This window comes from Hypanus sabinus, chromosome 3 (assembly GCF_030144855.1).
Source record: "Hypanus sabinus isolate sHypSab1 chromosome 3, sHypSab1.hap1, whole genome shotgun sequence".
NCBI classification, from domain to species: Eukaryota; Metazoa; Chordata; class Chondrichthyes; order Myliobatiformes; family Dasyatidae; genus Hypanus; species Hypanus sabinus.
Genome location: NC_082708.1, coordinates 76,864,298 through 76,891,074, shown reverse-complemented (window position 1 = coordinate 76,891,074; position 26,777 = coordinate 76,864,298). Strand labels below are relative to the sequence as shown.

Sequence of the window (26,777 nt, the reverse complement as noted above, 5' to 3'; positions counted from 1 at the left end):
GCCTCAAACCCATTGATGGAATTGGAATCGCAACACTGAAAGCAACACGTCAGAAACTCTTTCAGCTTGCAGCAAGTAAATGTGTATTTGCTGTGTATTTGTGGTTTGAACGCAGTTTTGAATGGTCAGTGCAGCTTGATCATGTGATGCTTGCCTGAGGCTCCGTTGCCTTGCTTTATTGAAGTGCCGAAGTATTCTGGTTGCTGATGTTTGAATTGAAGGCTATTTGTACAGTCTGGTATAAGCACTGTGGATGTGCGGACAGTTTGCTGCCTATGTTTATTGAATCAAATATTGCCAGTGCTGCAGGCAAGCAAAGAGCTAATTGCCAGTCACTCAACTTGCGAAAGTAATGTGAGTGTATCGAAATGTGAAATTGATGCCAATGATTGCAGATGGGGTTTGCAAAAGAGGTTAAACTTACTTTGAAAGCTTTAGCAGGTAAAATCAAAAGTTTTTTAAAGGAATATAAAACAAATGCAAACAATCTTATGGCAAATAAGGAAAATGCCTTACAAGTGCAATGTCATCTTGAGGACTTGACTAGTCTCTGTAAAGCTGTTGCTAAGCAACATCACATGTTGATCTCACTACTTCCCAAAGTCGGGCAGGAAAAACAGAACCAGTGCTTTTCAAACATTGGATGTCTTAGTAGTACACTCACAAAGGATGCGAAACAATGCTTGACGCAGGCATGTTCCATTGAAGGTTATGTTGAATATATGTCTCATCTTCCATCAGTGTTTCTCAAATTCCAAGGCATGTTTTGACTACACATATAGCAGAGGACCCACAGGATGATATAGACCCAAGCAACAGTGTGGCAAATGTCAATGCTTCAATTACTGATGCAGACATCTTCTGTTTCTAATACCTCCTCTGCGCGCATTAAAATAGAGGCTGATTTAGCTGCATTAATCACACGTCAACAATTATTGAAAGACAATCATATCCAACACTCGAAGAGCTCATAGGGACATTCACTTACAGCACGGAAGTACTTGTTTCAGACAATAGGTGTCAGAATATTATTGTTGATGTTATGAGGAAGCAAAGTGAAATAACCTTATTGGCACAACAACAATGCATTTCATCTTCGCCTAAAAGAGAGATTAAAATCTTCAATGGTGATCCATTGCAGTATCACGCATTCTTGAGGGCTTTTGAAAATAGTGTTGAAGACGAGACTGACTATAGTGACTGCCTCTATTTCCTTGAACAATATACTAGGGGTCATCCTAGAGAACTTGTCAGAAGTTGCCAGCATGTCGATCCTAAGAAAAGATACATAAAAACTAAGGCTTTACTGCAAGAACATTTTGGTATTGAATGGAAAATTGCATCTGCTTTCATGCAAAAGGCTCTTTCTTGGGTACTATTAGGTCTGAAGACGTGAAACCTCTTCAAAATTACAGTCTTTTTCTTAGAGGCTGTTGCAATACCAGGGAAGAAGCGCAGTACGTTCGTGAGCTGGACATGTCTGCAAATATATCTATTGTTATAAAGAAATTGCCCTATATGATTAGGAATAAATGGAGAATGATGATCTGCAAACTGCAAGAAAGGCACAACCATAAGACTACTTTTGCTGACTTTGTTGATTTTATTGAAAGGCAAGTAAAGATTGTAACAGACCTGTATTTGGGAATCTACAGGATGTTCCATCGCTGGCAATAAACAAAGGTGTGAACAAAACTAAGTCACAACTTCATTCTAAGGTTAAAGGAAACAACTTTGCCTCTACTGTGGCCCCTGTGAGAAATAAAGGTGAAACTGAACCTGGAACTAGTGGAAAGGAAATGGTCGCTTGCCAGAAGGGTTTGTCTGACCTGTGAGGGTGAACACACATTGGATTCATGCCCACAGCTGGAGAAAAGAGTTCATAGTGAGAAGCTTGCCTTTCTAAAGGAAAATGTCTGCTTTGGCTGTTGTGTACAGGACACATCAGCAAGGATTGCATCCCAGCATAATTCATATTCACTCCAATGAAAAGAGTGCAGAATCAAAACAAGCCAAGAAAGAATCAGGCACAGCAGTGAGTAGTGCCCTAGTATCTAATGGCCTTAGGTACTAGTGATCATGATTGTAAACGTCCCGTAATTCCAGTACAAGCGAAGTCTAAGAAGGATAATGAAACAGTGGTTACGAAGTACAGCAGTGTTCTGCACAGTGGGTTTCAAGAACAATCTCTTACGCACATTGGGTCAAGAGAAGATCATGAATAGCTACATTGTCTACTTTGTTTCAGGATTGGAAGTGGCTGGTTTAGATGGTGAAAACTATTGTGAACTACCTAACATGTATGCACAGGAAAGTATGCCTGTTCACAGAGGGAACATTCCATGGCAGAGGGATCTCCAGGGATGGTCTCATCTAAAACATGTCCATTTCTTAGACAGTTAACAGGATCTCAGTTTTAAACTTGGATGAGCTTTGGCAGTGGCAGTTCGGTACAAACTTCCCTGAGTACAGTCAGGATGCACAACTTGGTTTGTCAAGAGAAGATCTTTCAAGCAGGCTCCAATTGTAGTGGTGCCCAAGAAGAGCATGGTAACCTGCCTAAATGACTAATGCCCAGTGACACATTCACCCACAGTGATAAAGTCTTTTGAGAGGCAGGTATTGAAGCATATCACGTCCTGTCGGAATGGCGACTTGGATCTGCTCCAATTTGCCTACTGAAGCAACAGGTCTACAACAGATGCTATCTTGTTGGCTCTTGGCACACAACTCTGGAACCTGTGGACAGCATAGATACATACATCAGGATGCTCTTTGTTGATTACAGCTCAGCATTTAATACCATCACCCCCCTCAAAACTAATCAGTAAACTCCGAGACCTGGGCCTTAATACACTCTTGTGCAATTGGATCCTGAATTTCCTCACTTATAGACCCCAGTCAGTTCAGATTGGCAAAAACATCTCCTCCACAATCTCGATCAATACAGGAGCATCACAGGGGTGTGTACTTAGCCCCCTGCTTTACTTGCTTTACACTTGTGTGCCTAAGTACAGCTCCAACAAAATATACAAGCTTGCTGATGACACCACTATTGTGGGCCAAATCAAAGTGGGTGATGAATCAGCATACAGGCGGGAGACCTAAAACTTGGCTGAGTAGTGTAGTAATAACAACGTCTTACTTAATGTCAATAAGACCAAAGAACTAATTGTAGACTTCAGGAGAGGGACTTCAGTCGACTTCATGAGCCAGTATTCATCAGAGGAGCAGAGGTGGAGAGGGTCAGTAACTTTAAATTTCTGGGTGTCACTATCTCAGAGGACCTGTCCTAGACCATCATATAAATATTACAGCAAAGGAAGCACAACAGTGCCTCTACTTCCTCGGGAGTCTGCAGAGGTTCAGCGTGTGATTGAAAACCTTGGCAAACTTTGATAGATGTGTAGTGGAAAGTGTGCTGACTGGCTGCATTACGACCTGGTATGAGAATATACCATACCTTTGAACAGAAAATCCTACAAAAGGTAGTGGATTCGACCTGGTACATCATGGGTAAAAACCCCCCAACCATTGAGCTCATCTACATGAAACACTGTTGTAGAAAACCAACGTCATGGTTTTCTATGGCAGTGCTGTGGATGAACCACGATGTACGTTGTTTGCTGAAGGCTAGATCTGTGGCATTCAAGTCTGGAAACCCAGGCCTGTGCTAGAAAACCAGGTATGACTTATGGAGGGCTATTTCAAGGGCAAAGAGCATGGTGGGCAGAAGCTGCGCTATAAAGATGTGCTCAGGCGCCATATGAAGAACACTGACCTGTCAACACCTGGGAGAAAGATGCTTTGGACAGAAGAAGTTGGTGCTGCATTGTCAAGAAGTCAATCCCAGCTATCAAGGAGAAAAGGCAGAAGAAATATGAAGCAGGTCATGAATGCAGACATTTGGTGCTAGACCAGTCAAATCACAAATGCGACCGATGTGGGAGACGGTGCCAATCCAATGCTGGTCTTGTGGCCCATAAATGTGCCTGCAGGGACTAAACTCTCAGCACAGTCAACATCGAAATCGATGGAGAGCCGAAGAGATGTATACTGTAATTGAGTTATTTATTATTATTATTATTTTAATTTGTTTTTTTCTTCTATATTATTATGTATTACATTGAACAGCTGCTGCTAAGTTAACAAATTTCACAACACATGGCGGTGTTAATAAACCTGATTCTGATTCATCTTTCATCAAAAATCCGTACCACCCAGGCCATGCTCTTTTCTCGCTGCTGCCATCGGGTAGAAGTTATAGGAGCCTCAAGACTCACACCACCAGGTTCAAGAACAGTTACTACCCCTCAACCATCAGGCTCTTGAAGAAAAGGGGATAACTACAGTTGTTTTAGGACTCATTTAAAAACTCTGTTATATTGTTAATTTGTGCTCATTATTTATTACTGTTAATTTATATCTTCATTTGTATAGTTTGTTTACAGTTTGTAGTTTTGGATGTTTACAGTTTCTAGTTACTGTTCTATAACAGTAACTATAAATTTTACTTTGAACTTTGGTTCACTTTAGAATGGGACATCTCTTTGAAGCAACTTCTCCACCAAGCTGTGTCAACTTCGCTCTGTAGAGATACACAGAAGACAATGAAGTTCAGCCATGAGATGGTGGATAAGGTTTTGCATTGCTTCTATGCTGATGACTGCCTTGTGGTAGTGTCCTCTGAGGAAGAAGCAGTGTTTCTCTGTCACGACCTTCCATCAATTTTTGTGCTAAAGGCAGCACTAAAGTGAATAAGCAACAGACGTTATGTGCTAGCTGTGATACCAGAAGAGCAAAGAGCTAAAGTCATGAAACGTCTGGATTTGTATCAAGATATTTCTTTGGTGGAGAGAGTACTGGGTGTGTAATGGTGCATTCAGTCTGATACTTTCAAGTTTAAGATCGCAATCCAAGATAGACCACTCACTACAAGGGAGATCCTCTCCACAGTTAGGTTCATCTATGATCCTTGAGAAATTTTGAGTCCAGTGGTGCTACCTGCTAAAAAAAAATCCAACAAGATCTATGTAAGGAAGGGTTTGGCTGGGATGACACTATACCAATATCAGTTGCTCATGAGTGGTCCAGTCATAAACGAGAAAATCTGCAGCTGCTGGAAATCCAAGCAACACACACAAAATGCTGGAGGAAGTCAGCAGGCCGGGCAGCATCTATGAACAAAAGTACTGTCAGTGTTTCAGGCTGAGACCCTTCATCAGGACTGGAAAAAAAGAGCAAGAAAGTGGGGGGAGGGGAGGAAGAACCACAAGGTGATAGGTGAAATCAGGAGGGGGAAGTAAACAGCTGGGAAGTTGATTGGTGAAAGAGATACAGGGCTGGAGAAGGGGGAATCTGATAGGAGAAGCCATCTTTCCCTCCCCCACCCCCCATTTTCTGCTTTCTGCAGGGATCACTCCCTATGTGACTCCCTTGTCCATTCGTCCCTCCCCACTGATCTCCCTCCTGGCACTATCCCTGCAAGTGGAGCAAGTGCTACACCTCCTCCCTCGCTATCATTCGGGGCTCCAAACAGTCCTTCCAGGTGATGCAACACTTCACCTGAGTCTGCAGGGGTCATCTGCTGAATCCGGTGCTCCCGGTGTGGTCTTCGATATATATCGGTGAGACCCAACACAGACTGGGAGACTGCTTTGCCAAGCACCTATACTCCCATCTGCCAGATCTCCCAGTGGCCACCCATTTTAATTCCACTTCCCATGCTCATTCAGACATGGCAGTCCATGACCTCAGGTTGGAGGAGTAACACCTTTTACTCCATCTGGGTAGCCTCCAACCTGATTGAATGAACGTTGATTTCTTGAACTCCTGGTGAAAGCATTCCTGAAGAATGAGATATGGGTGTCAGGGCCTCGTTATCTTCTTCAGTCTGAAAGTGAATGGCTTGTGAGTCCCAATTATTGTGGAGAACTTGTGCCAAATGATTCAGAAGAAAAGAGGAGTGTTGCAATGAATGCCATGCAGATCGAAGAGGATGTGGATGTGGTAACACATACAGTCCATTACTTCTCATCTTGGACCCACTTGAGGAAGACAGTGACCTAGATTCTTAGATTTAAGAACCTGCTCTTCTTTCTTTGTCAGAAGAGGAAGCAATTGAGCATTGCTCTAGCTCAGCATGGAGAGAGAGATTGAAAAGGCCATAGATCAGACTGGCCGAGGTTATCTCTTGGTGGAAGAGCTGAGAAAGGCTGACATGGAGACTATAGGTTTTGCCAAAGAGAGAGATTTCCATGTGAATTCTCACATTATGGAGGAACATGGGAGAGATTGATTAGGTTTGTGAGAAAGGTCCTCAATTCCAACATGAAGGTACAAAACTTTGATGAAGAGGGTTTCCACACAGGCCTTTGTGAGGCAGAGACTGTTATCAATGGTCATCCAATTCCTAAAGCATCCTCTGATCCCAATGACTTGGAAGCACTAACACCCAACCATCTGTTGCTTCTGAAGATCTCCCCATCCTTACCACCAGGAGAGTTCCAAAAGGAAGACATTTATGCTCTTCGTAGATGAAAGCATGTCCAATACATGTCACACTTGTTTTGGAAATGGTGGGCCAAGGAGTATTTACCACAGTTACAGGTGCATCAGAAAAGTTCTGTCACGTGGGTGGGTTGACGTGGTAGAAGCAAATGAGTGTAGTTATGTTTTCTCATTTGGTCTCAGTTAGTTTACTTTAGACTAGTTGAGAGGAGATAAGCCATGGGGTGTTAAATTTTGTTAACCGCTATTATTTTGCTTAATTACATTGCTAATTTAGTTTCATTAGTCTTAGATTGTTTGTCTTTTGCTAGTTCGGTAATAAAGAATGAAACGTACCTTTATCAATTTGGAACATTGTTATTTTGGAAGCATGTCATACAGTGTCAGTCTCCTGGTTTAGTCTCTCAACAGTTTTGCTTTGTTTTAAAGTAACAAAAAGCTACACTGGGAATGGCTTGTCTAGTCCATTTGCTGGTTATGCTGTATCCACAACCTGCATTACTTATTCAAAGATCTCCAATGAAATGGTTTAATTGGAAAATATATCATAGAACCGTGGCAGCAACCACCTAGACAGCATAATCTGTGAACAATCCTCTCAGCAGAAAATCCTTTGACTTTAACCAGAGAACTTACCTTTATTTTTTTTACATTTACTGCATATTTTAATCAAACATGTCTTCTTTTTGGTCACCCTTCAAATTTACAAACTGCCATAGGTAAACTTTAAAAATATTTAGAGCAGAATTTAACAGTTCTGGTCTACTGAAGGGATTCCCAGAACTACAGCTTAAGCTGGCTCTTATTTTATTGTTTCACAGACAAAACCAAGATTCATCTTGGACTGGTAGCTTAACTGCTCCATGCTTGTAAACACCAGGGTCGCAGGAACTGATTAGAGGCTGGAATATCCTAGCAATTGGCTCACTTTCTGACATCAAAGAGCTATTCTGCTGTCAGCAAAGCTCAAGTCAGGACCATGATGGGGTATTGTGTTCTTGCCTATATGTGTACGCTGTTAGCAATTCTTTAAAAGCTAGACACCATCTGGAACAGAGTGGCCACTTGGTTATTCCCCATCAACCACTTTTTAAACATTCATTCCCTCCACCACCAGTGCAGTTACTCACCCAAGCTGCTGTCACGGCACCTCCTAAACCCGCAAACCCTTATCACCTGCAGGTTCCCTTCGAAACTGAATACCACAATGACTTGGGAATCTGTCACTGTTGATTCAACCTCTAGGTTGCAGCCTCTATCCAATTGCAGTTCAGAATATGATCACCAGAAAGATTGCAGCTGTTCACCACCTTGTACAGGTGGTTGGGGGTGGACAACAGATGCTGCCTTTGTCAGTGATGATGACATTTCAAAAATTAATTTTAAAGCTAATCGATAGAATTGGTTATTGAAAACATTAGCAGAATAGAAAAAAAAGATGCCTTATGATAAATGATAAGTTGATAATTCAATTGAGAATCAATCTGTGTATTTAAAAGTCCAGGAGTCAAATAATGAAAGGCAGAGACTGCATAAGAATAGTTTTGTGCTTCAAGATTCAGTGATATCATCTGTCTTGAACAAGGAAAGTTATTTTGAATATTTAAATCAAAATCAGAATCAGGTTTATTATCACTGGCATGTGTCGTGAAATTTGTTAATTTAACAGTAGTTCAGTGCAATACATAATATAGAAAAAGAAAAAAAATTATAGTATACATATATTGAATAGATTAAAAATCATGCAAAAACAGAAATAATATATATTTAAAAAGTGAGGTAGTGTTCATGGGTTCAATGTCCTTTTAGGAATTGGATGGCAGAGGGCAAGAAGCTGTTCTTGAATTGCTGAGTGTGTGCCTTCAGGCTTAACAGTAAGAATAGGGCATGCTCTGGGTGCTGGAGGTCCTTAATAATGGATGCTGCCTTTCTGAGACACTGCTCCTTGTGAACACAAATCAGATTTTAAAATTTTATTTAAAAGAATTTTCAGTTGAGTAATTTTTCAACATTTTTGACAAGGTTTAGATGTTTTTGAATGGCAGAGACATTTAGTATCATAACAATTCTGACAATTTTAAAATTTGAAGAACTGGCTGGTGGGTATCAAGGTTTTCCAATAGATCTTTATGGCTGGGTGTGTTCCACTAGAGCCAACAGCTCAGTGATATATTTATTCTTCAGACCCTACTGCTGGCACCTGAGGCTAGATAGAGAAGCAAGATTGACTATGGAAATGTTAAGTTTGGGTGAGTAGTGATAAGCTTCTGGCCATGGTAGTAAAATCTTGGTCTCTTTTGACTTCTTTCTCTTCTACTGCCATTTTTTTGGGGAGAGGAGTGATTTCAATTATGTCTCCCTTTTTCTATTTTTGTATCCATTCCCCTTCCTTTCTTGTCTTTCATCTCTTTTTTTTTTTATCCTTAAAATACATAAATGGAGACAAGATTTATAGATGTAATGGTTGTGGTGGGCCTGTTATGTGCTGCATAACTTTAGACTCTGACCATTGCTGTTCGAGTCGCTTCGGATTTTTCCTTTAAATACCTCAACATTTTTTTATACACCTTACCTCCACTGAAAGGGTATAGCCATGGTGTAAGACTAGGTGACTATCAGGGATATGGTCGCTCAGTCAAATCAAATAATTGCACATATTCAGCCCGAAACTTGATGGTCTACCAGCACATGGAGATGCCTGTGGGGGAATGCTGCCGACTGGCACATTCTCGGCTGTAGGAACACGTGCTGAGGGACACATTCAAACTTGGTGCAGCCACTGCAAGGGCCCGGTGGGGTAGGACCCGCAGTCTAGGGTTTTTCTCCCGCGGGAGTTGAGGGGCGGTGGGGGGCAGGGTGTATAACCCTGAACAAGGGAATATAAATATGAAATAACAGAGTGCCACATGGGTGGTGAAAAGTGTGAAAATGTAAAGACAGTAATGGAAACAGTTGTAAAGGATTGAAAGTCATTGAATGGTTTATTGTATATAATTTTATTTTTGAATGAAGTATATTTTGTTTAATTAAAAAAAAGTAACATAATATTCCAGTAGACATAATTTAAGAAAAAATCTGCCATTTTATAAAATGCATGAGATATGCATAAGCAAACAAAGCAGAAGGAAACAGATCAATAACACAAAAGCAAATGAACATCAACTCATTAAATACACAACTATTATACCCCAAAACATAAAGTGCCAAGTTTATTCTAACTGTACAAATATATCAGTGAAATTCTCAAATAGTGCTTATGACGCAAGATAATTCAAAGTACTTGATAAGCATTTAGCCAGCAAAACAAGTACCAATTAGTGAGCAAAAGGTTAGAGTTAATTAAAGACAAGATTGAAAAGATGTTTCAGAAGGGCCCTTACAACATGGGGAGTTTTAAGTAGGTGAGGTAACTCAAAGCACTGCAATCAATGGTAAAGTAATGTAGAATATTCAAAGGGTATGCAAGCAATGACGGCTGTTATGTAGCACTTTTCAAAGTTTATAATATGAACTAAATTTAATGAAATTTGATTTTTGTTTTGATCATATAAAATATTTTAGGTTTACGTGAAGACATTTGGAGAACATGTTGGCTTTCGGATTTTCATGGATTCCATTTTGTTGTCTCTGACTCGGAAGGCAAGTAGTTTTGTCGGTGTATTTAAATACATTTTAGAAATCATATATTCTTAGGTTAGTTTAATATTTGAAAGAAATATTCTGTTGTTGCACTGTGCCTCTGTTCTACATTCAAACCTTACTCCAGAAACAGTAAGTGAAATCCTAGCGGAGTGCTGTAATGCCAGATAAAACACTAAACCCTTTCATGATGGTATAAGAATTATGGCACTTTTGGAAGAAGAATTGAGAGTTCCTTTGATGTGCTAACCATACCTATCTTTCTGTCCTCATCTTGCTACAAAATGTGTGGTGTTTTGTATATTACTGAAAAATATTTTGGGATGTCCCGTGGATATAGAAGGTTTTCCATAGCAGTGAAGATTAGCTTTTATCTGGATTTCTATAGTCCTTTGCAAAGCACAACTGGGAATTTAAGTTTTGTTTTATTTAGAGGTGAATCATTCAAAGCATCAGTGTCTGATTTTAATCTGTTGTATTCAGTGTTAACATTTATTTGTGATATTTCCCCTTTTGCATGGATACTAATATTATCTTGGTACAGGTTGAGCGCTCTTTATCTGAAATGCTTGGGGCTGGTCGTGTTTCGATTTAAGGATTTTTTTCACATCTTGGAATATTTGAATCTATATAATGGGAAAACTTGGGGATAGAACTGAAGTCTAAACACAAAAATCTTTATATCACTGAGGTACCACCTGTTCCTATAAAGATAATTATTTTCCAGATTTATTTTAGATTTACAGCATCTGCAATATTTTTTATTTTTAAATTTTGTTCTTATGAGTCCCGGTGTACTTTGGTCTCTCCTTGGGTTTGCAACTACCCACATGCCCATTTTCCCTCCTCCACTTTCCACTCTTCCTCCTGCTCATTGTGTTGAAGGCTTATACTAATGAGTTACATTTTTAAAGGATTTGGGACAGCAAATAGTTAAGTGCAGATGGGCTAGTCTTTGTGTTGTTTTCCTATAAGTAGTGGATCTTAAGCAATCAACAGATTATGATAATAATGCCCAAACACTTTGGGTGCTCTTTGATGTATTATCAATATTTAATTTATCTTCCTTTTCTGGTCTAAGTAACAGGAGATTTAAAACTAGAAGCATACTAGATGCATTTTACAACATGGAAAGCTTGCTATCAGAAAGGATAGAGATAATAAACACTTCATTTCAGTCAAATCAGAGAACCCAGTGATGTGGAACATTTGATGTAATACTTATTTTGTTTTATCACGGAAAGCCAAATTCCACAAAATGAAGGAAAAGGTGCCAGTAAATGCAGTGGATTTGTATAAAACACTTGAAGAATTTATGTTAAATCATCTCTCACAAAATATTTGCTTCATATAAAATGAAGCTGTTCATTTGTAAACACAAGAAGCTTTGCAGATGCTGGAAATCCAGATTAACACACACACAAAATGCTGGGAGAATTCAGCAGGTCAGGCAGCATCTATGGAAAGGTGGAGTCAACATTTTGTGCCGAGACCATTCGTCAGTACATTTGTAAAAACTGAATATCCAGTTTGGGTCACAAGGGGGCAGTGTTGTACTCTGATATGTGCTATGATAGACAGTAAGTACTTAGCAAAGATTAATTTCGCTTCTGAGAAATTAAAGTGTTCACATTGTCAATGGATGGACTTCCATTGCAAAATAGGTAGCATGACAGGCCTTCCAGATTAGTATTTCTGTTTCTTTTGCTTTTATTCTGTAAGAATATTGAGACAGTAGGTAAGAGAATATGATAAGAACATTTCCATGAACTGTCTTGTGATAGTTAATGTAGATTATCCCAAGACACTTCACAAAAGTGTAATGACAGAAATCTGGGTTGAGTCAAAGATGGAGACTAAAAGCTTGGTGACATATCTGATAGAAGAAAGGTGAAAGGGAGGAATAAGTAAGGAACAAAAATAAGGATTTTAAGTTTGAAATTTGGGAACAAAGGCAGCTTGTGAATAGAGAATGGTCCGTGAGCAAAACTTGCTGGAAGAAAGTGAGCCGGCAAGCAGAGTTTCAGATGAACTCATGCATCTCATGAAAGGAAGCCAAAACTAACAGATGCGAGGAGGAAATGTTCAACAGTGACCATTCTGAGGCAGAAGTAAAGACAGGTCATGTTAAAGAACTTGAAGAGTACATGGTCTGAATCTCAGGTCAGATTAAAATATGGTGTTAAAGGTTATATATAATCTGGTTCAGTTTTTGATACTATAAGCAAGAAAGAGACAGAAACATTCAGGAGAAAGAGACTTGAGGGTCTAACGGTGTCATTCACTCCAGGAGTGGATGCCAAGGGAGTTGGGGTATACATAAGCAAGTGTTTCAGTAATGACCTTGTCTGTGATTGAACAATTCAATGAGAGAGGCCTTCTGAGATAATATGGCTGAAGAGTAGGAATGAAAAGGGGAGGACAGTTTGCATGGAGAGATTAGAGAGAGGGAACTGGAAATCAGTGAGATTAGAATAGAAAAGGCAACGTGAGGTTGGAGTTAACAAAGGTGATGAATTGCACCATGCAGAGACTGAGGAAGGAAAAGGGAGAAGCTGCATGCCACAAGATTTATATGGACAGTTTAGTTCACAGAAGATTTTTTTTCCCCATTCAGATTAAGATCCACTTGGTTGAAATGAGATTATATTGACATTCATTACAGAATGATACATAAGGAATTTTAGTGTTTTTCAGAAAGAACTGCTCTTGTATTATTTGCTGAAGGTATTTTTAATGCTAAATCTTTACACCTTTTCAAGGATTGAATGATACAATTTCACTTTAAATGTGAAGATGAAGCAGGTTGCTGACATACTGATAAGGCTGTGGTACAACATGTTCATGCTAATGTATTTTGCTTTTAGGTAAAGTTACAAGATGTAGAGTTCTATGTAAATCTTGGAGATTGGCCTTTAGAAAAGGGAAAAATTACAGAGAAACTTCACCCTATTTTCTCATGGTGTGGGTCAGAAAATACAAGAGATATTGTGATGCCAACATATGATATTACTGATTCAGTTCTAGAAACTATGGGACGGTAAGATGTTATTTAATTTAAATATATTAGATTACTTAAAATTAATTAATCCCAGGAGGGCCCTGGCTGGAAACATCACAGTTTTTGTTATTTCAATTTAATTTGAAAAATGTGTAAATGATCCACAGTAAAACTGTAAAGGAAAAATATATTCTGCAGCATTTCCCTATTGCTTGCATGTCCAACCTGGTGTTGGAAAAGAAAACTAGAAGTTGTATTCATATTGATAGTCAGAATATGAGCAAATTAAGCAAGGAGGTTTTCTGAGCCATTTTTAGGGAGGAATGGTCTAACAGCTGTTCCAGAAACCTGAAAGTAAATGAATGGTTCTGATCCTGCAATTTTAACAATGGTGATATTTCTGCAGTTTACAGTGATTGCCATTAGCTGTTGGTTATTGAGCCTCTTTCACATTTTGCACTAATACAGCCTTCTCCAATGCATTCAGGACAAAACCATTTGAGCCAAAGTGAGCTTAAGATATTTAAAAGTATGATAACTAGAAAATAATATGTAAACATTATGCCATGTTGTTCAAGGTCAGAGAGAGTCTTAATGACGTACTAAGTTATAACAAATACTTTAAAAGATAAATTGTGATTTCATGTATGTCAGGTAAATATATCGACATCACTGGAATCTTAAACAAAACACTGGCTCTCAGCAAAACAACTACTAGAATAGCACTAATGTCTAATACATTTCTTTTATTGCTCCCTTAAAAATTCAAATGTTGCTTTTAAGCATCAGTTTAAAAACAGCTACAACTCTGGCTAAAAGTTGAATCTCAAAATACTTGAGGAATTTGTCCTATTGTTATAGAATTGTACATCTGAGAAATGGAACCTTCCAGCCCAACCTGTCCATGCCAACCATGATGTCTATTTACAGCAACTCTGTATGCCTCTTTTATGCCCATGTTCTTGTGTACCTTTACTACCCAAGTACTTGTTGAAATCCATTTTAGAAGCTGCTGATGGTTTGACTGAATAATTTTTAGAAAATGATTCTGAATTTTTATTTTAGTGATATGACTGGAGTAGGCCTTCCGACCCTTCGAGCCATGCTGCCCTAGCAACTCCCAACAAACCCGATTAACCCTAACTAAATAGCAAGACAATTTTACAATGACTAATTAACTTACGCGGTACGTACGTCTTTGGACAGTGGGAGGAAACCAGAGCACCTGGGAATGACCCACACATTCTATGGGGAGGATGTACAGAGACTCCTTACAGAATTTTGCCGGAATTGAACTCTGGATTCTGGAAGGCCCCACACTATAATAGCTACCATGATACCCATCCTTGACTGGTTCAGCCATACAAACTACTGTCACATTATCTCATTGTTCTCCTACTATGATCATTGCTACCTATCTAAAACTAAAAATTTAAAGTTCATTTATCCATATGTTGTCCATATGGGCAACAGTGACAATGTTTTCATTTATCTTTGATACTTTTAAGGGTTGGCTGGTGGTGTAGTGGCACCAGCACCGAACTTTAGAGCGAAGGTTCCTGAGTTTGAATCCAGCCGGCTCCCTTGCCCAATTTCCATCTGTGCTGGGTTGGGCATCAAGCTAGCAACTCAACCTTATAAAAATAAGAAAGCCTGCTAAAAAAAGACTGCTGTCAGGATGGCATCCCGATGACTGCACTCGGAGTTAAGGGCTTTCGTCCTCTTCTTGATGCCTTTAAGAGACTGCTTTCATCCTTCTTTACACAGCTTTGTGTTTTTGTTTATTTAATCTGCTAAAGTAGTTAAATTTTTATACAAATTTAACCTTAGCAAGAAAACAAACTGCAAATAAAATTCAGATCATAAAACATAAATTAGTTATGGTTTATGTTTACCAGTTCTGCTTTACTACATTTATATTTATCCACAGGTAGCTGATACAGTTTCAATTATTTTGGCAGATGCATGCATCTTGGAACTTTTTTTATGATAGCTATTTTCAATTTTAACTGTTTGATTGAGTAGTTGAATACAGAAGGTGGATAATTTGCTTCAATTAAATATCACCAGGAGTTTCTGTGTTTTGACTATTTGTTATGCTTTATTAAACCTTTTTTGTGATTTGTGTGAGATCGAGCTGGGCTCAGTATATTTCTTCTCATTTAATAGCATAGCATGTTGGATCTGTTAATATTTAAACAGAGTATCCATGCTGTAGCTCAGAAATGATCCCATTTTAGATTTTGTGTTCATGTATATCTACCAAATTCCTTTCCTCTGATTGAAACTCTCTTTAAGGCAAGTTGTATCTTGCACAACATTTATTCATTCCTATATATCTAAAATTAGTATTTGAGCATTGGACGAACTTACAACTTAAGTAGTCAATTGTATATCAATTGAATAAATGTATTTATTTAAAATAGTGTAAGTACCGGAGAAGGTGGAGGTATAGATAAAATGATGTATCCATTCAATAAAGAGTTAATTTCATATATATATTATACCCAGCTCAGCTTATCTCAGTAGGTCAGACTACATATATTAGCCACATTTACATAGACAAAAGAGATTAACTGTCCAGTCAAAGACTATCAGTCATTTTGCTCTGTTCTATCAGATGACCTTCCCCACATTCTCTGTTACTTAGATTAACTTCCATTCTATCTCAGCTTTGATGAAGAGTCTTTGACCTGAAACAGGAACGGTTTCTGTTTCCACAGCTGCTAAGTGTTTGACTGAATTCTTCCAATATTTCTGTTTTTGTTTCAGATTTCAGCAATTGTAGTTTTACTCATTTTCCCAACCTCCTCACATTCCCATCGGCTCTTCTCCACAATTTCAGCCATTCATCTACACAACAGAAGCACTTGACAATGAGCAGTTAGAGTCATAGTTATACAGTACAGAAACAGGCACTTCAGCCCCTTCTGTCATGCCAACCTTTTGACTCGCCTACAATAGACCAATTTTCCTGTGTTAGAACCATAACCTTCTATGTTTTGCCTATTTGTAAGCCTGCCCAGATGCTTCTTAAATGTAGTAACTTTATCTGATTTCAGAACTAGAAATAGGTTTATTATCACTGATGTGAAATTTGGGTTGTGTTGTGGCAGCAGTACAATGCAAGACACAAAAAATTCTATAAATTACAAAAATAGAGTTCATTCACCACTTCATCTGGTAGTGCAATCCAGATATCATTCACTCCTGGTTTAAAACTAAATGGACCTCTCTGGTCCCCTTTAAAGCTCTTTCCTCTCACCTTAAGCATATGTTAATATATTTTTGATATCCCTAACAAAGAAAAAAGATGTCTTTCTACCCTCTCCATGCCTCTCATAATTTTATATACTTCTGCAAGGTCACCAATCTGTCACCTTTGCTCCAGGAGCAACAAGCCCAGACTATTTAATATCTCCCCATAATTAAAGTCTTTAAATCTAGGCAACAGTCTGGTAAAATCTCCTCTGCACCCCTATAATGTGCCAACAAGAACTGCACACAGTAGTCTTAACTGTAACCTACTAAACTGTGTTAATTAAATGGATTTGTGTAAGTAATTGTCCTACTATGAAAAACACTATGCATTATATTTGACAAAATCTTGGGAAGCAATATAATGCTCTAGCCTGTAAGTTAATTAGTGATATTGGTAGTTCTTAAATTCCACAATATCGTTAAGGTGATTAAAGCATTCTTTAGGAATTTTAAAATCTTATTATTGAAATTCAATGAGGATTATTCTTTACCATTGGAAGCACAAATAATCTGGATATTATTTAACTGATTTATATTATGATATAATAGCAGCTGAATTATTCCGTCCCTCAAACTCAAGGTTATTCATGATATATGCAATACTCGGAGTTCATCTTTAATCCTCATGTTTTGATTAAGCAACAAGGTATTTCAGATCCACACAACAGCAGTGTAATTACTTTGCTCGGTAAAACAATTCAGTTCAATTTGTTTGAGCATTGCTGTTGCCAAGAGATTTTATCACTGTTTATCAAACAGATAGTTGAAGTTCTACCATGACAGTGATTGGTACTTCTCTCTGTCATTACATATATCAATTAGAAGACTTGCATGGGTGGGTTAGTCAGAGTTGTGGTTCATTACTGCTTATTTTATTTACACTTGCTGTGTTTTACTTTAATTTTTTTCCAATTCAAAGGGAAAATGGCTACTAAGGTGGGACATAAAAGCAACATACCACAGTTGATGGGATTCTAAGATAAAAGCAGAAAATTCAAAACATACTCTGCAGTACAGTTAGAGACTGAAAATGGAAATAGTGATGTTAGTTCTGTGACAGAAAGCTAAAGTGGAGGTGTGCTGGAGTTATAAGCAAGGGAATTTGTTACAGTGTCATAGATAGAATGATTAACTTACAATAGGGATAGTGCTATGGGGCAACATGCAACAAAAACTGAGTCTGTGCCAATGTTGTATAAGAATAGCATAGTTATCTACTGTCCAAATAATTCAGAGCAGTTAACCAATCACAAACGAGAAAATCTGTAGATACTGGAAATCCAAGCATCTGTCTAAAGTCTACAGAACCTGCTGTCTCCAACGCCAGCAGCCACAGACATTCCCAGACCACGATAATTTCCAAGTGGATTCAGATCTCAGACTCTGCCATCAATGCAGATTCCAATGACCTTTTGCGCGAACTCCAACCATAATTCCAGCTTGGACCTTGACCGACAGGCCGGGACTTTATGCGCTGCTGCTGGAACCCCCACCTCCCTTCTGCAATCCCATGTCTCTCAGCTCTTGGGTCCTCAGAGATTCCACCTTCCTCTCACCCCAGCTTCCCTGAATACCACAACCCTCCCCTCTCCTCTGACACTACCAACCTCCTTCTCCCCTCTGATCCCATCTCTCATCCATGGTGGGTCTTCACCATCCCCTCTGACCTTCTTCTCTCTGAGGCAGAACGTTCTGTCCTCAGTAGGGGTCTCACCTTTGTCCCCTTGCACCTACACCTCAGTGAGTTTTGTGCCCACCACAACATTGAGCTCTTCTTCTACTGCCTCCGTCTCCAAGCCTACTTTCTGGCAAAGACTCTCCACCCCACACCGATGACCCCTTCTCCCATCTTCAACCTTCCTCCTCTTCATGGACACCCCACTCTGGTCTCCTGCCTGCACTGGATCTCTTCATTGCTAACTGCCGAAGGGACATCAACCGTCTCTCCCCGTTTCTAACCTCACTCCTTCTGAACACACTGCTCTCCACTCTCTCCATGCTAATCCTAACCTCACCATCAAACCCATAATTGTCTGGCAGACTTACCTCTACCTTGCTGAGGCCGGGCTACAACTCTCAGACACCACCTCTTACTTACTCCTTGAACAGGACCATACCATGGAGCACCAGGCGATTGTCTCCTCCTTCCAGTAATTGACCCCCCCCCCACCATTCCCCATTGCCATTTCCTTCTCTCACCTTATCTCCTTACTTGCCCATCACCTCCCTCTGGTGCTCCTTCACCTTCCCTTTCTTCCATGGCCTTCTGTCCCCTCCTATCAGATTCCCCCTTCTCCAGCCCTTTATTTCATTCACCAATCTACTTCCCAGCTCTTTACTTCACCCCTCTCCCCTCCTGGTTTAACCTATCACCTGCTACCTTGTATTTCTTCCTCCCTTCCCACCACCTTCTTACTCCGACTTCTCATCTTTTTTTCTCCAGTCTTGATGAAGGGTCTCAGCCCGAAATGTCGATTGTTTATTCTTTTCCATAGATGCTACCTGGCCTGCTGTGTTCCTCCAGCATTTTGTGTGTTGCTCAGAGCAGTTGAGTCTGGATGCTTTACAGGTATCCTTTTAAAGATCAGATGCATTTATTTGAGTTGATACCTGGCTGCCTAGGATCATAAAGGAGACTGAGGACAAAGGAGTCTATGAGGGAGAGGGGATACAAATAAAAAAAAAACTAGGAGATAGGGTGGTGACTCCAGCAGACTCAGCTTCAACATTACAGGCTGAACAAAATTCTGCATCTGGCCTTTGGCAATAGGAGATGTGAGCAATGAAAACATTGCAGAAAATTGACAGAAATGCAAATAAATTGTTGTCTCAGCAGGTAGTAGGGAAGGAAGTAGGTTTCTGTAGTTGCTCGCTGTAGGTTTTTAAAACCTTCCCAATCCTCTCTTCCCACTAATTTCTGCTTTGCTGTATGCCCTTTCTTTTGCTTTTACAATAGCTTTGATTTTTCTTTCAGCCATGGTTGTACTGTTTACCATTTTGAGTATTTCTTCATTTTTGGAATACAGCTATCCTGCACCTTCCTCATTTTCCCCAGAAATGCACACCATTGCTGCTCCACTGACCCTGTCAGGAGCTTCTTCCAGTTTACTTTGACCAACTCCTCTCTTGTACCACTGTAATTTCCCTTACTCCACTGAAATACTGCTACATCAGACTTTACTTTCTCCCGATCAAATTTCAAGTTGAACACAATCATATTGTGATCACTGGTTCCTAAGGGTTCTTTTACCTTAAGCTCCCTAATCGCTTCCAGTTTATTACATAACACCCAATCCAGTGTAGCTGATCCCCTAATTGTCTCAACAACAAACTGCTCTAAAAAGCTATCTCTTAGGCATTCAACACACTTGCTCTCTTGGGATCCATTACCAACCTGATTTTACCAATCGACCTGCATGTTAAAATCTCCCATGACTACCATAACATTGCCCTTTTGACTCGCCTTTTCTATTTCCTGTTAAAACCTGTGGTCCACCTCCCAGCCACTGTTGAGAGGCCTGTATATAACTGCCATCAACATCCTTTGCAGTATCTTAACTCAACCCACAAGGATTCAACATCTTCCAATCCTATGTCACATCTTTCTACTAATTTGATGCCATTCTTTACCAGTAGAGCCATACCACCCCCTCTGCCTACCTTCCTACCCCTCTGATACAACATGTAACCTTGGACATTCAGTTCCCAACTACAACCATACTTCATCCAAGATTCAGTGTTGGCCACAATGTCATACCTGGCAATCTGTAATAGTGCAACAAGATCATCCACCTTATTTCTTATCCTACACATTTAGATACCACACTTTGAGTACCGTATTTTCCATCCTTTCTGATTCTGCATCCCTCATGATTTGATAGTCAGCCTGTTGGGTGCAACTAAGTCCCATCACCTGCCTGTCCTTCCTGACAGTCTGACTGCATGCTATCTTTACTTTTTTACCATCTGTCCTATCCGGAGTACCTTCACTCCAGTTACCACCTCCCTGCCAAATTCATTTAAGCCCTCCCCAGCAGCTCTAACAAACCTGCCCGTGAGAATATTGGTCCCACTCAGGCTCAGGTGCAACCTGTCACTTTTGAACAGGTCATGCCTCCCCCCGAAGAGATCCCAATGATCCAAGAACCTGAATCCCTGCCCCCTACACCAGCTTCTCAGCCACACATTTATCTGCCAAATTATACTTCACCACAGGATGCTGACACCTGTAAAAGTAGTGAAACCATAAGACTTTTGAGGTAGTTAACTGTGGCTTCTTTAGAATGACTAATTATAACTTCTGGTAAATTTTATGTAAATTAGAAATGAACTAGTCAGAAGAAATGTTGGTAGGTAAACCAGCTGTACTCATGGCCCTTACAACTGGGTATATCAAAATTGCTGACCAAAACTTTGACAATGAGGTAGGTTTTAATAAGTATCTTAAAGGAAAAAAAGAACATGGTATTTTTGGTAAGGAACTTTAAAGCTGCTAGAGTGGCAAAATTTGGAATATTGCGTGCAGTTCTGGTCACCTACCTACATCTTAGATATCAGTTATCTTGAAAGAGTGCAGAGGAAATTTACAAGGATGTTGTCAGAACTTGACCTGAGTTATAGGGAAAGGTTAAAAAGGTTAGGATTTTATTCCCTGAAGCTGGGGAAATGAGGGGAGATTTTATTAAGATATACAAAAATTATGAGGTGTATGTATTCAGGATTTTCCCCTCAGGTCGTATGAGACTGGAGCCAGAGGTCATAGGTTTAGTGTGAAAGGTGAAATATTTAAGAGGAATCTGAGGGGGAGCTTCTCCACTCAAAAGGTGGTACAAGTGTGGAACAAGCTGCCAGCAGAAATGGTGGACATGGGTTCAAATTTAGATAGGTACATAGATGAATTAGGTATTGAGGGCTATCGTCAGGGCACAGACAGATGGGACTAGGCAGAAAAAACAGGATGGCACGGACTAGATGGCTGAAGGACCAGTTTCTGTGCAGTAGTACTCTATGATTTTATAAAATTAGAAATTAACCTGCAAATCAAGTTCAATGGAGTGAGGAAAAGACTGAGTTGTTGCAGGGTTCAGACTGCAAATTATTGCTGGCGAACAGGAGATTTCAGTGGTGGTTCTTTGTGTTCCCCCTAGCCTGTCACACCCTTCATCCACAATACATTCATAACCCTTCACATTTTCATGCCTCTGCGCAGCTACTAATCAGTGTTTTATGTTTGTTGTTTTATCTTTCATCGGAGAATGCTTATCTAGCATTTGCAGCAAGTGAAAGCACTGAGTGAGATTATCAGTCAAATGAGTTCAATGATATGCAGTAAAACTTCTACATTTATGTGATTACTTTTCTCCTCTTAATAGAAGTTGGATATATTGATCAGCGGTTATTTCTAATTGTGAACTGGGGATTTTCTTAAGCAAAGGTTGCAAGCAGGAGCAGTAATTATTTCATTGAAAATGGGTCATTGTAATTACTCCTTAATTAGTGATTAGTGAGTTTAACAGTTCTTCATCAGATTGATTTTAAACAAAATTATTTCTGCATAAAAACGTGACACTGGGTGTAGTAATCAGAACATAGTGTGTTCATTATAATGACTTACTGGTATATGAGCAAGTGCTCACAACCCATTGCAACGAGGGATATTAACATACTATCCTGTGTTTTTTGATTTTGGTTGTCCCTGAATATTGTACCCAAGGGACATTATTTATACTTGAGTGAATATACAATGGGGGAGAAAAGTGGAATCTGAAATTTATTTCACTGATGTGAGGGAATTTATGCTTGCTTTGCCTTTTCTGGCATTATATTAGATAATAAGTTTCACTGTTCCTTGTTAAATCTTAAACTTGTTTTTAAAGCATTAATTTTATTCACTACTCCTTTATATCAAAATGATCTTGACTGAGGATTCTCATATACTTTTTAATCACTGTTACTTGATTTTCTCAGAGTAAGTCTGGATATGATGTCTGTACAAGCCAATACTGGCCCTTCTTGGGAAAACAAAAATCATACTGCATTTTGGAGAGGACGAGACAGCCGACGAGAGCGATTAGAACTTGTAAAACTTGGGATCAAGCACCCTGACTTAATTGATGCTGCATTCACAAATTTTTTCTTTTTTCCCCATAATGAGAGCCTTTATGGTCCAATTGTAAAGCATGTGTCATTTTTTGACTTCTTTCAGGTATGTGGATTTTGCTTCAACACCTTATCCATCTTTTATTTAAAAAAAAGGTACTGTCATGTATGTTGAAATTAATTTAGCAACAGTGCAATTGCTGTACTAATTTGATAAGCATGCAGTTTTAATAACATTGCATCCTTACTGACATTACAAAATCAATATTGCAGGGAGGATCTCTGTTTGCAATAAATCTTTTTGTATGTTTTATGATTCTCTCTAGTCAGCTCCAACCCCACCTTCTCAACTCCCCTAATCTTCACTCATTCCATATATATCGGTATTAATTTATTTGTGAAAAATTGACTTTATTCAAGATGCCTTTTGCTTTGCTCACTTATGGGAAGTGAACGTTGCTAATTAAAATTGGAACTTATTACCCATCCCTAACGTTCCTTGAACCACAGACCAAAAGAGACCCAGTAGAATCCCTCTAATGAGGGTGCTCTCACATTGTTGGATAAGGGATATAGAGACTCAATGTGGTAATGATGAAGAAATACGGATGCATTTTCAAATCAAGATGTGTGGCTTGAAAGAGAAACCACAGATGACAGTTCTGCATTCAACTGCACTCTTTCATGGTACCCGAGACCATGTATCTGTTAGAAGAGACTAGGCAAGTTACTGCAGTTGATTTTCTAATACAGTGACCTACTAGTAGAGGGAGTAAATGTTGAGGGTAGTGAGTGGATGTCATTCAGATAGCTTTCTTCACCGAATGATATCAAACTTCTCAAGAGATGTCTAAATTGTACTCATACAGGCAAGTGGTATGTATTTTGTCATACTCATGTCTTGCGCATTGTAAATGATGAGTTGCCAGGATTTGTGACAGGAGTATGTGGTTATAGCCAAGTGCTGTGAGAGAAGACACTGAGGCCGATAAACAGTTCACTAACTTTTAATAGGAACTGTGCAGAAATAAGGAAAAAAATAATAAACACTAGGCCAACAGAGCTGTAAACTAAAACTTTCAAACTAAAGCTAATGTCGATAGGCGGCTTGGCAGCAGTAGCTAATACTACATAAGTGACACTGCTTAACAGTGTCAGTCTAAGCAATAGTCCTCTTTCCCAGAACCAGAACACAGGTAAACAGGGAGCATTGATATTGCTGTGCTACTGGTCAAGTGTCAACAAGACTGAAACACGAGGAAGGGAGTTAAATACCATACAATGCTGGAGTGTGCATTCTCACGAGCACGATTGCCAAAGCTGTCCTGCAGAGTCTGTGGTTGTGACAGGGCTCCCCTCCTGAGGTGCCGGAGACCTATTCCTGCTGGGTCTCAGACGAGAGACTTGTCCAAGATGTTCGTGGGCCAGAATCCAAGAACATTCCACTGGGCCATACCACAAGGAGCCGCACAGAATAGACCAGGGAGCCATCCAGCAGGTGGGGAGGAGGAGGAGGGTGGGGTGACTGGAGCAAGGGAGGATGTAGTCACCAGCTTGAGCTGGGAAACATGGAACTTTGGGTGAATTTTTATTGATGATTGTAGGCACAATCTATGTAGGACCTTTATGATGGCCTTCTCCACAACGAATAATCCCTCGTGGTGTGGGGTCATCATGTGGCTCTCAGTTTTCAAGGGAAGATCCTGAGATGCCAACCAGATTTTCTTCCTGGGCTTAAGAGGCCTCACCTGTCAGCGGAGCTGATTAGCATGCTGGGCATGTTCTTTCTTAGCTTGCACCAGAGAAGCCCTTGCCAGTCTCCACTTGCACTTGCAGCGTTTTATCAACTGTCAGCAGCAGGAACTCCCATATTAATCTCTTGGTCAGGGGAGAGTGATGGCTGCAATCCATTCTGGGATTCAAAGAGAATCATGCCACAGGAGGTTATTGTGAACAATCTCCATTCAAACCAATTGGCAGCTCGAGAACATGGGGTTTAAGAGATGAGGCAGGGCAAGGTTGCCTTCAACTCCTGATTCACTCTTTGACTCTGGATGTTAGAATGGGGGTGGAAATTAAATGAAAGGCTGTCTGTAGCTATACCCATAAGAGAATAGAAGGCCTTCCAAAAACAGGATGTGAACAGTGATCCTCGAGCAGACACTATGTCCTGAGGGAAGCTGTGCAGTCTGATCATGTGCTGAACCATGAGGGTGACGGTCACACAGGCCAACCAGAGCTTAGGGAGAGCAATGAAGTGAGCAGTCTTAGAGAATAGGTCCACAACCACCAGAATGATAGTGTTTCCATTAAATGGGTAGACCAGTGATGAAATTCCCCAAGAGGTGAGACCAGGGACATTGAGGCACAGTCAGTGGATATAGCAGACCCATAAGGCACTGGCGTGATGGTTTCTTCTGGGCACAAGTGGATAGGCAGAGACAAAATCGTGGACATCCTGGGACATAGGTGGCCACCAAAATCGTTTCTTGATAAATTCCAGTGTCTATTGAGTTCCTGGAAGGCCAACCAAATGGGAGGAATGGCACCCATTCCAACACTCATGTGCTCACTGTGGCAGGCACAAACAGCCCATTGGGGGTCCCTCCAACTGTTGGGTGGCCCTCACCACCATCTCTCTTCCCCAAATCACTAGAGCAGCAATGCACCAGCAAGGAAGGATGGGCTTTGGATTAGCGTTTTCCTCGGACATTTTGAACTGCTGTGAGAGAGCATTGCCCTTGATATTCTTGATGCTAGGACGGTAGGTGAGGATGAAGTTAAACTGAGTGAAGAAGAAAGCCCAACGGGCTTGATGAGTCTCTTGGCGTCCCGAACGTAGGAGATTCTTGTGATCTGTCCATACAAAAAGGGGTTCCCTGCCTTCTCCCGCCAATGTCATCATGCTTCCAAGGCCTCATTGACAGTCACAAGTTCTTGGTTCCCAACATTGTAATTACACTCAACCCAAGTCAAGTGACAGGAAAGAAAGGTACAGGAAATCAATAAATTTGTGGGATTGTGCATAAACAACTATCTGGATGTGAACCCCAGTAAAACTAAGGAAATGGTAGTGGACTTTAGAAAGTAGACTGTCCCAACCCTGGATGCAAGTGGCCAATCAACAGAGCATGTTGGAGAATACAAGTACCTCGGCACAATTATAGATAACAAATTCACCTTTATGACCAATGGTGGGTTGATACTCTCCAAGTGCCAACAATGACTGTTTTCCATCAGGAAGATGTGGTAACTTCAGATCCAGCCATCGATTCTCAGATATTTTATAAATGCTTGATTGAATCAATATTGGCCTACAACATCAAGGCATGGTTTGGAGCAATGAGCACTATCAACCTCAGCACACCCAACAGAATTGTAAGAATAAGTAGTAAAATCATTGGCCAGGAACAAGAATCGCTGAGCAGCATCCATAAGAGACAGTCAATAAAGAAGTAGAGGACATTACACATACTCTTCACCCATACTACACTCTCATGCCATCTGGATGGTGCTACAGGTCCCTGCCCATCGGCACCAGAAGAGCCTTATCCAGTTTTGTGCCTTCCTTGATTTGCCTCCTGAACACCTGATTTTGAATATATAGTTTGCATAGTACATTTGACAGTAAAAACAGTCAGTTTTCTAAAGTGTATTTGTATTTTAAATCATTTCCATTAATTCTTAGTGTTTATTATCTATTGTGAGTATTTTATATTGTGTTTAACTAAATGTGGTGTGGTGTTGTGTACCTTAAGTTCTGTGATGTTGTCCTGACCACTGCACAAATGAGGTCTCTTACGGAAAATAAAGTGAATTGTATTGAATAGTGGTGCAGTTTGTTTGGAAGAAGAGTCCTCAGAGAGTACAGCTCCAATACCAACATCCGATGCATCCACCTCGATGATGAATTCACCAGATGGGTCTGGGCCAGTGGTGAAGCGTCACTTTAGTTCAGAGAATGCTTGGTCTGCTTCACCTTCCCAAGTGAATCCTGCAGAGGCCTTGGTGACTGGTTTTAGGAGCCGTGGAGGAACTGAAGTTTCTGATGAGGTGGCAATAAAAGTTTGCATGATACGCCAGACCTGTTTGACCATAGATGATTTGGGCCACCCTGACTGCCATTACACAGCTGCATTTGAACACTGGGGTGGTTGAGAATATAGCCTAAGAATGACACCTGCTCCTTCTGGGACTCTCACTCTCTAGCTTGGTGTAAAGGCTATTCTTGAGGAGCCATCTCAGAACTCTCCAGACATGCTGGACG

At 40.1% G+C, this 26,777-nt stretch overlaps 1 protein-coding gene across 5 annotated transcripts in view; it reads left to right on the top strand.

The window, feature by feature from the left end:
• Nucleotides 1-26,777, top strand: part of poglut2 (protein O-glucosyltransferase 2) — an 85,718-nt gene that overhangs the window by 32,071 nt on the left and 26,870 nt on the right. For all 5 annotated transcript variants that reach the window (XM_059964725.1, XM_059964721.1, XM_059964724.1 and 2 more), the window contains exons 4-6: nt 10,072-10,149; nt 13,017-13,189; nt 22,379-22,616. In XM_059964725.1, coding sequence (XP_059820708.1) covers nt 10,072-10,149; nt 13,017-13,189; nt 22,379-22,616 — 489 coding nt within the window. The remainder of the gene's footprint in view (nt 1-10,071; nt 10,150-13,016; nt 13,190-22,378; nt 22,617-26,777) is intronic.